The sequence below is a fragment of the Conger conger genome, chromosome 2 (genome assembly GCF_963514075.1).
Source record: "Conger conger chromosome 2, fConCon1.1, whole genome shotgun sequence".
NCBI classification, from domain to species: domain Eukaryota; kingdom Metazoa; phylum Chordata; class Actinopteri; order Anguilliformes; family Congridae; genus Conger; species Conger conger.
This window is the reverse complement of record NC_083761.1, coordinates 50,667,948-50,680,588: the sequence shown is the minus strand read 5'-3', so window position 1 is coordinate 50,680,588 and position 12,641 is coordinate 50,667,948. Positions and strand designations below refer to the sequence as shown.

The window sequence follows — 12,641 nt, the reverse complement described above, 5'->3', positions numbered from 1 at the left end:
TTGCATTTTTACACTGCCAAAGTCAAAATACTGCATGAGAAAGAAAAACAATAACATGTACAGTCAAATCAAAGTTAAAGACATATAGTAGCCCATGTAGTTGAACCAATTTGAGCCGCTGGTAAGTGAGGCTAGGTCACTGCATAGAACCAAATACCAGTATGAAAAACAGTGTTAGTGATGGACAGATATAAGAACCTGTAAGAAGTGCTATGAAATTTCATGTATTTGTTTATCACAAGTATACATTCACTGAGCACTTTACTAGAAGATACACACACACACACACACACACACATATATATGCCCTATTAGCATAGACAGAAATATGCATATTCTTATGAGGCTGTATGAGTTACCTGACACTAAAGTACTTCTGTGTTTTATTTATATATATATATATAGTGTACAAGTTTTTGTTCTATCAATACTAATCTTGTTCTTATTCAATTCAAACCTAATTATTATTTATACCTAATATTATTACTCACCCTTTCTCCCTTCCCTTTCTATCTCCATGAACTTTGAATTAACCATGAAAAAGTATCATCAAAATGTCTTTTTCTCCAACTGCATACACTATCTGTCTGTCACATGGTTTACATGATTCACATCATACCTAAAGCTGAGATATTGGTTATATATCTCATTAGACAAGTTACACAAAAGAGTATACAGGTTCATAGCCCATGAAGATAAACAGATTTGGTAATAGATAATAATGCTTTGTAAATCATATCTTGAATTGATTAATTTCATAGCAATCTTAATCAGGAGACACAGCATTCATAGATCTGGCTGAACAGAATATGTTATGAAATATCATATCTACTAGGTTGTGAATTCTACTCTATTTAGCATAAGATATGCTGTACACTAAATGAAGGCAAGTTACTCGACTTAAAACTGTTTGCTGTTTGCTAGAAATGGACTACAAAAACAGAAGTTCTTAAACAAATGTCCAAAATAACTGCATTCTAGCATGAACCACTAGATGACGACAGAGACAATGATAAAGAAAAGATGTTTAGTGATACGAAATATTAGTCTCATACGTTCTGTAGATATTTTTAAAACATGCTATGGGGAGGTAAAGCGGATGTTCCACTGAATTGCATTTCTGATATACTACTAAATGCTATACTAACACATTTCATCATTGTATTAAGATAGTTATTATTAATATTGTGCAATTTTCTGGATATCTAGATTATTGTTGTTTATATTGCCATATATTTACAACTATAAAAATATTCACTTGGCACTACTCATAAATGTTATCAACATTGTACACTCACTGAGCACTTTGTTAGGATCACCTGTACACCTACTTATTCATGCAATTATCTAATCAGCCAATTGTGCGGCAGCAGTGCAACACATACAGTCATGCTGAAATGGTTAAGGACCTTGAGTAGTTCTGTAACTGCTTATCTCCTGGGATTATCATGCACAACAGTCTCTGGAGTTTACTCAGAATGCTGAGCAGAATGCACAATAGCAGCAGAAGACCACATTCGGTTCGACTTCTGAACAGTGGGCAAAGGCTCACCAAAACTGGACAAATGAAGACTGGAAAAACATATCCTGATCTGATGAATCTCGATTTCTGCTGAGGCATACTGATGGTAGGGTTCAGAATTTGGCGCCAACAGCATGAATCTGTGGACCCAACCTGCCTTGTGTTAACAGTCCAGGCTGGTGGCGGTGGTGTAATAGTGTGGGGAATGATTTCTTGGCATACTTTGGGCCTGTTAATACCACTCAATCATTGCTTGAATGCCACAGCCTGTTTTGGGTATTGTTGCTGACCATGTGCATACCTTCATTGCTACAATATGGCCATCTTCTAATGGCTACTTCCAGCATGATAATGCACCATGTCACAAAGCAAAAGAGCATCTCAATCTGGTTTCATGAACATGACAATGAAGTTCAATCTTCTTTAGTGGCCTTCTCAGTCACCGGATCTGAATCCAATAGAACACCTTCGGTATGTGGTAGAACGGGAGATTCGTAGAATACAGTGGGGTGAAAATATTTGGGCACCCGTGATTTCAATGTCTGTTACAATGAATCTGTATGTGATCAAAAGCAAACCTGAAACCAAATGGAGTTAAACATGAGCCCTTTCTGCAATTTAGCTTTTTTTATGTTTATAAATGAAATAATTAAAAAATAAACGAACATGAAGACCAGAGAACTGTCTTTGGGAGAAAAGCAAGCCATTTTGAAGCAAAGAAAAAAAAAGCTTAGGGGTACATTTAGGAGTCTAGCAGCCCTGACCAGGTATTGATGCCAAACTGCATCATGGAATTAATCTTGCAGTTTACTATTCCCACCCCTTAGCACTCTTTCCCTGTAATTACTTTAGAACTGTTACAATAGAGATTTTTGACCCTTGCCGTGAAAAGGACATTTGTGTAGTCTGTGGATTTCCAAAATGCAGAGAAGGTGAGATCCCACGCTTGTTTTGCCACCCACATGTTACAAAATAAGGAACTACTATTTAATCAATGCTATCTTAAAATAGGTTATAGCGATAGAACCTTAGGTTTCAATGCTTTCAAACAGTATTTCTTGTTTCCATAGTGATTGAAAATTGCACTGGGAAAAAAAGGAATGAGTGAAAAAAAAGAAGAAGAAGAAGATATTTCATATAAAACTGCTGGTCAGGAAGTGTTTCGGAAATAACGCTGAATCTCTTCCATTGGACGTTGCTCCGGATATCAGTCACTGCAAAATGAATGTAAAGTAATGTAGTAGCAGACTCAACTGATAATACAACACCAGTCATTCTCACATAAATTGAGATGTGAGAAATGTCAGTAAACTCAAGCTTTCATGTCAATCATCCAGGCACTATTATTCAATTTGAACTATTAAAAGAACAACAATCACTAGTATTGTTATTGTCATGTAAATGTATTTCATTTACACTTATCTTCTGGCTACTTGCTTTGCAGCATAGTCAATATTTGTAGTGCTGTGCATTTTCAGTGCACAATTTGGGATTATCAATGAAAGAAATTCATTGAAAATCACAGTTAAGACATCTCATGGAAAAATAAGTTTGTTTAAAACTGTGTACATGCATGTATTTCCCAGATAACACATTTTATAGAATTTACATTAAATAAATTATCCTTTAATACTGAGCATACAGGGCCAGTTTTATGAACATGGATTAAGCTCAGTCCAAAACTGAGTTTTGTATGGAGAATCCATCCATCCATCCATTATCTGAACCCGCTTATCCTGAACAGGGTTGCAGGGGGGCTGGAGCCTATCCCAGGATACATTAGGCGAAAGGTAGGAATACACCCTGGACAGGTTGCCAGTCCATCGCAGGGCACACACACCATTCACTCACACACTCATACCTACGGGCAATTTAGACTCTCCAATCAGCCTAACATGCATGTCTTTGGACTGTGGGAGGAAACCGGAGTACCCGGAGGAAACCCACGCAAACACAGGGAGAACATGCAAACTCCAGACAGAGAGGCCCTGACCGACAGGGATTCGAATCCAGGACCTCCTTGCTGTGAGGCGGCACCATCTGTGCCACCCTGTATGGAGAATCTCCATTCAAAATGTAATTTAGTCTAGAACTAGGCTTAATCTGTGTCTGTGCCACTGGCCCCGTGTTCTTCAAATGATTCACACCATGCAGAAAAGCCTGTTTAAAATAAAGAATATGCATAAAGATACATTATATCCACAAAATAAATTGAAAATACACAGTGAGCACTTTATTAGGTATTTATTATACTTATTTTCAGACTTATTGGTCTTCTGCTGCTGCTGTGTTTACTTAAGGTGTTTTGTGTTGTTTTTTGTTTTTACTTTCTCTGCAAACTGACTGTTGTGTTTGAAAATCCAAGGAGAATGCATTGTTGAGGAGAGAGACCAGACTGGTCAAAGCTGACAGGAAGGTGACAGTAACACATGTAACCATGCATTACAACAGTGGTATGCAGAAGAGCAACTCTGGACACACAACGCGTCAAACCTCTAAGTAGATAGACTACAGAAGCAGAAGACTTAATAAGTCTGAAAAATAAGTCTAATATTTTATTGTTATTTGCCATTGCCCTATTAGCATAGACAGAAATATGCATATTCTTATGAGGCTGTATGAGTTACCTCACACTAAATTACTTCTGTGTTCTGACTGTTTTATCTTATTTGTAGTGCTGTTTACAGGCCAGAATTATTGGTCGCTGTGGATCAAAGTGTGGTAACACTGGATAAGAACAGTTTTGTCTTTGTCTCCTTAAATGAGGCGACAATGGCTCAGGCGGTAAGAGCAGTCGTCTGGCAGTCGGAGGGTTGCTGGTTTGAATCCCACCCTGGGTGTGTCGAAGTGTTCTTGAGCAAGACGCCTAACCCCCTAATGCTCCTGATGAGCTGGCTGGTACCTTGCATGGCAGCCAATTGCTGTTGGTGTTTGAATGGGTGAAAATGGAAGCATCAATTGTACAGTGCTTTGGATAAAGGTGCTATATAAATGCCTACCATTTACCAAATGATTTTCTGAAGGAGCTCTATCATTGGTTTTATGAGTGTGGAGAGGTTATCCATGAATTTGCCATAGTAAGTTAACAAAGCTAAGTAAGCTCGGAGCTCTGTCATATCGGTGGGCACTGGATGCAGACTTTCCTGATCAATCTGATGACCCAGGTAAGTAACACTTGAATGGAAAAAGCACTGTTTTCCTGGTTTACCCTTAAACCCTGTTCCTGTAATGTTTTTAGCACTGACTCCACATTTTGTGTTCTGCTGTGGTTTTCCCATTTATGAGGATGTTGTCTCAGAAACAATCTAACCCAGGAAGACCCTGCAGGACCTGGTCCATGTTTTGTTTTTTTCAATGGCAAGCATGCTCCTGATTCGGTATGGAAGTCTATTCATCTGGTACAGGCCTTTCTGAATATGAATTGTTTGGAAGTGTTTTGAGTCTGTGTCTACTTCTACTTGTTGGTATGCTTGTGCCAAGTTCAGTTTGGTGAACTGTTTACCTTCTGCTAATGTGGCAAAGAGATCCAGAGTTTTTGGTAGGGGATACTGATCCACCTTCACCCATGGGTTAACAGTAATTTTACAATCAGCACATATTCTGACATCAATATTCTTTTGAGGAATACAGACTAAGGGTGCAGCCCAATCACAGTACTGTATTGGCATTATGAGGCCTTTGTCCTCCATCTCTTTCAGCTGCATGTTAACTGACTCTCAGAGTGCATAAGGCACTGGTCTGGCTTTGCCGCCAAACATGTCCATGGTGTGTATGGCCAAAGCATTACATTTTAGTCTCATTTGACCATGGCACTCTCTTGCAGGCATAATCCAAATGAGATTTGACAAACTCCAGATGCTTAGTTTTGTTTTTTTGTTGTGCTTGTGCATCCTTTCTATGACTTTGTTGGTATGGAGGTGGTATTTTATGAGCCCAAGATTCAACAAACTTTGCAATTCTTGAACCAGAATCCTTGCGTTCTTTAAGCGCTTACTATCTGTGAGAACTATGTGCATTTGCTTCTTCTTCCAAGCACGTTTGCAACCATTCCATGTTTTTTTTTCATTCTTGCCCTTACAATGCTAAGAGGTATGTTTAACTGTTTAGGTATTTCTTTGTACCCGTTACCAGACTTGTGATGGCCAATTACCAGCTATCTTTTTGAATTGACAGTTCATTGGCTTTTCCCATGCTGATGGATGAGCGATTTTGCATGCTTGTTACCTCATTTATATACTCTAGTGAAACAGGAAGTAATGGAATGAAACAATATACATTTAGATTGAGATTAACTAAATTAGGTGAAATATTATTGCCAATTTCACTTTGTTAGATTTTTTTATTTGATGTGATTTGATTTTTATTTACAACATTTTACAAAACAATAATTCTGACAGCTATATTTTTCAGAAATAATGAGATTACTAAATAAAAAAACATAGAAACATGAAAGTAAATGTATTGAAATAAAAGTTTTCCTATTTGTTTGAACATAACATTATTATCGGGGTTGTTTATTATTCTTAATTTTTATTAAATAATTCTGGAGCCCATTGTATTTACTAATCTCAAAACACTATAGGAAATAACGCAGTAGTGGTTTGGAAAGGACACACAAACTACAGGAAACAGGCTTGTGAATAGTTGGGAGTTTTTATTTTATTGTAATTAATGTAAATAATTAAGATATAGCTCAGTAGTTTAAATATTTATATTATTATCGGTTTGCTCATCTTCAGCAAGGGTGTGAATAATTTTGGAGGGCACTGTATATCCATATTTCACTCAGTGTTCGAGTGTGGACACCAGCAGATTCCCCAATTGCCTCCTCAGTCAGTGGTGGTACATTAGCAACTTGACCACCAACCTAAAAGGAGGACCTTAATTCCAGTGACCAGCATTACACAACTCTGCCTCCTTATTCCAGCCTCCATTTCATTGCATATATCTGTTACTGTTGTGTGCATCTGTTTCATAGGACAATAGTCCACACATGTAATATTGGACCCAAATCCAGTCAGCATAGTCAATATAATGACTGTAATATGACATGTCATGTGCATTTCTGTAAACACATTCAGGCTGACAGGAGTTAATGGAATTCAAATATTAAGAATTAAGAATTAATGTCTCTGCAGACATTTAAAACAGATTCACATTTTGCAGTTATTGCATTCTTGCCAAGCTTACTAGCTACAACTCAGGAAGGATCAGAGCAGTGAAACAGTCCCACCTGGTCTTCATTAATTCACATACTGCATGTATGTCTGTGTAGTTACAGCAAGCTATAGCTTGCAAGCTACCAACAAAGTATTACGTAGTAAATATTTGTTTATCCTTCGGTCAGTCAATACATACACACGATCAATCAATCCATCAATGATCTGTATAATTCTATGCATTTCCTTTTCTACCATCCCCCCTCATTCGCTGCCTTTCCCTTTTTGTTAAAAATGGGCCTGAACTGTATGCTGGGAATGGTTTACGCTCGTCTGTGAGAGGGCGAGGGAAGGGATGGGAAGGGGGAGGTAGGCAGGCAGACTGCGTGTGAGTATGCGTTTGAGAGAAAGAGGGTGAGTGACTGAGGGAGGGAGGGAAAGAGCGAGCCAGCCGCTTTCAAAAATGGCGTCTTCAGAACAAAATGACTGAAAATATATTTAAAACTGGGGCCTAACGCTCAAGCCTTGTAGCTGGATTTTGACCATTGGTCTTGGAGCCTCACTGCGACGCACATCGTTGTACACGCTTTTCGGAGGACAGGAAAAGAAAAAGATCACGAAACTGCTCAAATATACCAACCAAGATATATTTTGATGCGTCGACAGAGCTAGCTGGCTAGCTAGCTACCAACCCATTTCAGGAGAAGGGAGGGGTGTGCTTGCTGTTGGCTAGGGAGCTAACGTTACCTAGCTAGCTAGTGCGAAGTCTACAAAAGAAATACTCCGAGAAAGGAATATATATTTTCTAGAATCGTACCCGCCGTTTCCGACAGTTGTGATTCTGAAGAGAAAGGGGAGGAGAGACTGGTGAAAGGACAGGACGTGAATAATCATATCTGTGCATCAGCATTTTAGCTACAAGGGATAAACTACAGCTATGGAGCTCAACCGCTGCTTCTCCTGAGGACAATAGCAAGCTAGATCTCGAAAGAAATACGGGAGAGGGGAGGGAAGGAAGAAAAATAATTTTTTGGTGGTGGTTGGTGTGACTCCCCTCATATTCCCCCTCCTCCCCTCTCTCTGTCCTCCACCCCCTCCTTCTCCTCCCCTCCCCTCCATTTCTCTCCCTCTCTCTGTGCCGTTTCTCATTCTTGAAGATTTGCCTGTGAAACGTGAGAAATAGCTAAATATAACGATACAGAAAGGAAGAAAATACAGAGACCGAGATAGTGTGGTACAATTCAGAATATTTCTCCCTCCCCGCCCCCCACTATCACTCCATCTTCATCCTTCATTTTTTTAATGGATAGAAATTATCCTGGTACAGGATTTGGTGATTTGGGCGCAGGAACGGGATGGAGTTACGAGAGGTCGGCAAAGGCAAGGTAAGCATTTGTCCATGCAGCTAATGTGCACTTCCATACCATACATGTATAGCTGCATGTCCTCATGCAGCTAGCAGGCTAGCTAACGTTAGATGTAACAATGCCCATTCAGTTGGCGCAATACAATCCGTGCTCTCTTTTCCTTCAGCAGGAAACAGTGATTAGTTGCGTTGTGTCGTGCAGGTAGATGGCAAGCTAGCTCGCTGCTATTATTATTATTAGCTTTGGGGGGGGGGGGGGTCTTGAAAATGCAAGGAATGTGATTGACAGAGTTAATGCGTGGTGAGGAAGGTAGACAGAAAAAGGGGGAGGGATGGGAGAGAAGAGGGGGATGGGTTGAAGGATGTCGGTTTATGAAAAAGAAAATCGATATAACTTCATTTTCATAGGCTATATGATTGACTATATTGTCAGTTATGTAAATGAATAGCTATGATGCTCCCCTAGCTAATTACATCCTTCGCTACCTGTCGATGTGCATTGGTAGACGAGGTGTTGATATCAATGTTTATAATTTGATAGCTATACGGATATGTCCTCGCAAGCAAGCTACTGTATCCGTTGTTTAAAAAAAACCAACCAAAAAACCCCCCCCAAAAAACACGGCCTCTGTATATTCACTGGGTAGTGCGATGTCCGGCTAACATTAGCTAGCTATCTAAACACCATTAAAATATGAAACGACAGTTCACTTTCACTATTCTCACGTTAACAAGAAAACATAACGTCAGCTAGTATGATCCGCATGCAAGAACAATTACCATAAACTTAACTAGCTGCAGCAATCAGTTCATGTACATGCGAGCGGAATATAGCCAAGTTAGCTTAATAACACTAACGTACTTGTAAGCTAGCTTTTTATAAACAAGTTTATGCTTGATGGCAACTAGCTAACGTTAGGCTAGGTAACGTTATCGTTTTAACATTAACGTTAGGTAATGTTGAAACTGCTCGCGTGAGCTGCAGGTAAAATAGCCATCTTATAGCTTAGCTATATTGTAACTTACCTAGCTAATAGCTAGCTAGCTAGCTAGCTAGTTAGTTAGCTAGCCATGTTCGCCAACCAAACACAAGGCTTAGCGGTGCATGACAATACAACACAATTAGCTAGCAAGCTCGCTAACAGCTAAGTTAACTTAACGACGACCATATTAAGTAGCCCTATCTAACTGATGGCATCATTTTGCAAGTAACTTAGCCTACGGACGTTACATGTAAATGAACACTGCATGATAATTGGACTAAGCTAGGTTAGAATTGGCTGAATTAACAAGGCAATGGAAATTAACATTAAAATGTTTAAAATGTAGTTTGTGATGCAAATGATTGCACACTAGCTAGCACTGCAGCTAACTTAGACTAGCTTGAAGAGATTTATTTGTGTTTGCTAGACTAGTCGAGCTTTCTCAATCGCGGCCTATACTTAATCGATTCGGATCGTGCCACTTTAGCTGTCTAACGTTCGCTAGCTTTGTACCAACACTTGCAGGCAGTGACAGCCGAAATATATCTGTTTTTATGTATATTAATAGTAGGGATATTGTCGTATTTTTAAGTAGCTAATTCATCTAACCCGGTGGTTAGACTTTTAATTTCTGGCAGACATTAAAGAACTGAAAACACAATATAAAATGTTACTAATTTAAACATAAATAGATACTTAATCTTTGAATGTGCACTGAAAGAGATTACTATTGCACATTGGTTACTATGTACCTGTATATGTGGTTGGAGGCACTCTGTTTAAAAGCACCTGTGGATTTGTGTTCTTTAACGTAAATGCAATAATATTTTTCAATGAGCATCAACAAGAGTAATTTCAGTTGCAGTATTTACGTTTTGTTTATGGTTAATGCATATTTCGGGGAAACAAGTTCAACAATGGGGAAAAAATGCCGTTGCAGAATGAATAACACATGCATTAGCGAGAATAATGTGTGCATTTTCGTGGAGAATCAAATCGTATTTGATCACGTAGAAACCTATGATAAAATATAGTTAGGTGCTGTCGTTCATACAAAGCATAAAAATGAAATCCTTACTTCTGATGGTAAGCATTATACAATGTGCTACCCCCCATGATTACATTTTGCTTTAATCATGTGGGTAGCCCATTGAAATTTAAAGCATGGTATACAAAGAAGATATAGATTATTGGTGTACTGCTGGACTTGTTAGGCAATATTGTTTCACACAGGGTTGTTTTATCTCCAAGTTGGGATTTCTTCCGGTTCTTGTTTTCCATAGGCCATTGATAAACTTCTAATAGTTTATCCATGATTATGATAATTGTATGATAATAAGTTATGAATTTAGGTTTAAGTTTACTTGTTCCATCCCCATGTAAGAAACAGCATTGGATGGCTGTTTCTGAATTATGCATGATTGTTGGTTCTGTATTTTTTTCCAGCACAGTTATTTGGCAGGTCTTCAGTGTGATCTTGCCGTTAGTATGGTCAAATTGACATTTTCTCTAATATTAGGTTTCATAATGTGGTTGCAGTTTGTTTTTATTTTAGTAATTATATTACCTTGGTAAGGATGTGCATTGTATTACACCGTTCAAAGTCAAAGATTTGAAAGTGCTGAAAAGTCATCGCAAATCTATGGTCCTGGTTGCAAATGATGGTAATTTCTACATAATTTTTTACCTCAGGTGAGTTCATTAGGCTAGATCTATGCAATACAGGCGATAGCCTAATATTAACCTGATATTATGCACTCAGTCTGTAATCTTATTAAATGTTTGCCCATGCAACTTCTTCCCCAGTTGCACTGGTGCTGAAAGGACATAGCTGGACTAGACATATAATTAAAATATGGCCAGTTAGGTAGATTGGCCCTGACTCTAGGGTGACACCCTCTGCATCAGCTGATTTGCAATGAATACTGTGAGTCAGGAATAAGCTTAATATGTCATCCAAAAGATGCCATAGATAGCTTTTCCTCCAGTGGATATGACCTGTCCTGGCATTTTTGTTGCTGTTTGGTCTGGCCGGTATTGATCATGCCAGCTCCACATTGGCCAGCTCCTGGTTTGCAGGTCTGCAACCCAAATAATAAGTCTTGTACTGCTAACCTTATATTTTGAAAATTCAAAGTACATAGCTTGGTATCTGTTGTTTCAATTAGGATAGGGAAAGGCTGTTTTTGACCTGAAATTTGAGGCCAATCATATGCAGAAATACTGGCTCTATAAATTTGTCAGAACATTGCTAAATTTATCCCCTCCCAAAAATGATCTAGTGAGTGAGTCTATGATCTGGTAGGCGAGATAAATTAGTGTTGTATTCCATTATAGGATCACCCAGTTTAGACAGTGGGTATACTGTTTTTATCAGACCTTTGTCTGATTAATATTCGTATAGGTTAATAGTTTTTCTGGCTGATGCAGTACCATTCATTGGGGCTCTTAAAGTGAATTAATTAGCATGTTATCATACACTCATAAGAACTTTATTAGGAACAGTTTTACTTTATTACCCCTACTTATTCATGCGATTATCTAATCAGCCAATTGTGTGGCAGCAGTGCAATGCATACATTCATGTATATGCGGGTCAGGAGCTTCAGTTAATGTTCACATCAACCATAAGAATGGGGAAAAAAATTTGAGCCAAGTGGCTTTGACCATAGAATGATTGTTGGTGGCAGACGGGTTGGTTTGAGTATCTCTGATCTCCAGGGATTTCCGTGCATGCTAGTCTCTAGCATTTGCAAAGAATGGTGCAAAAGAAATTAGACATTAGAGGAGAATAGCCAGACTGGTCAAAGCTGACGGGAAGGTGACAGTAATGCAGATGGGCATCTCTGAACACACAATGCATCATAATTCTTAAGTGGATAGGTTGCAGCAGTAGAATTCAAAAAAATAAGTCTAATAAATACCTAATAAAGTGTTCTGTAAGTGTATATTAGCTTTGCTCCATAAGTTTTGAAGTATGCAAGTATAATTTCATAGAAATTCCAGTACAACAAAGCTAGTTTTGTTACAGCAATATGGCCTTCTGTGCCTTCTGTCTCAGTTGATCCTTCCCCTCATCCTTCTTGTCCTCTTTTCTACCCTACATCAGCACTTGTGTTTCCAGATGCTATTTTAAATGGCAAGGTCCTCCAGCTTTTGAGATGACTTGTCAATGACCAACTGGGCTAAGGCCCAGTATATGTTCAGTTAGGTACTGCCATTCCAATTGGCTTTGATGCCCATTTATCAAAAGAAAGATTTCCATCGCATTCGGGGCTAGGGTTGGGCATAGTTAATCGATTAACAGTTAACCAAAATGGACATTTGACTGAAATGGCTAATGTTTTAACTGGTTGTAAAATAAAATAATAAAATAAAAAAATAAAATGTATCCTGCATTATAATGGTAGCGATAATTATTATATATTTTTTAAAGTTTATATTTTTGAGACATCTATATTTTGATTAGTGTTGGGGTAGCCTACAGCAGTAGGATCGTAGAATTTCAGAGTAGCCAAATTAACATGATTGTGGCACCACCGATTTGGAAACGCAGCGCAGTAGGCTATGACAGGCAACAGTTTGAAGAGGATAATTTGTAAAAACTTCAA

At 38.5% G+C, this 12,641-nt stretch overlaps 1 protein-coding gene across 1 annotated transcript in view; it reads left to right on the top strand.

The window, feature by feature from the left end:
• The first annotated feature begins 7,111 nt into the window (after window positions 1-7,111).
• Window positions 7,112-12,641, top strand: part of LOC133117583 (proline-rich protein 12-like) — a 34,638-nt gene continuing 29,108 nt past the window's right edge. The window contains exon 1 of the mRNA XM_061227313.1: window positions 7,112-8,066. Coding sequence (XP_061083297.1) covers window positions 7,984-8,066 — 83 coding nt within the window. The 5' untranslated portion in view covers window positions 7,112-7,983. The remainder of the gene's footprint in view (window positions 8,067-12,641) is intronic.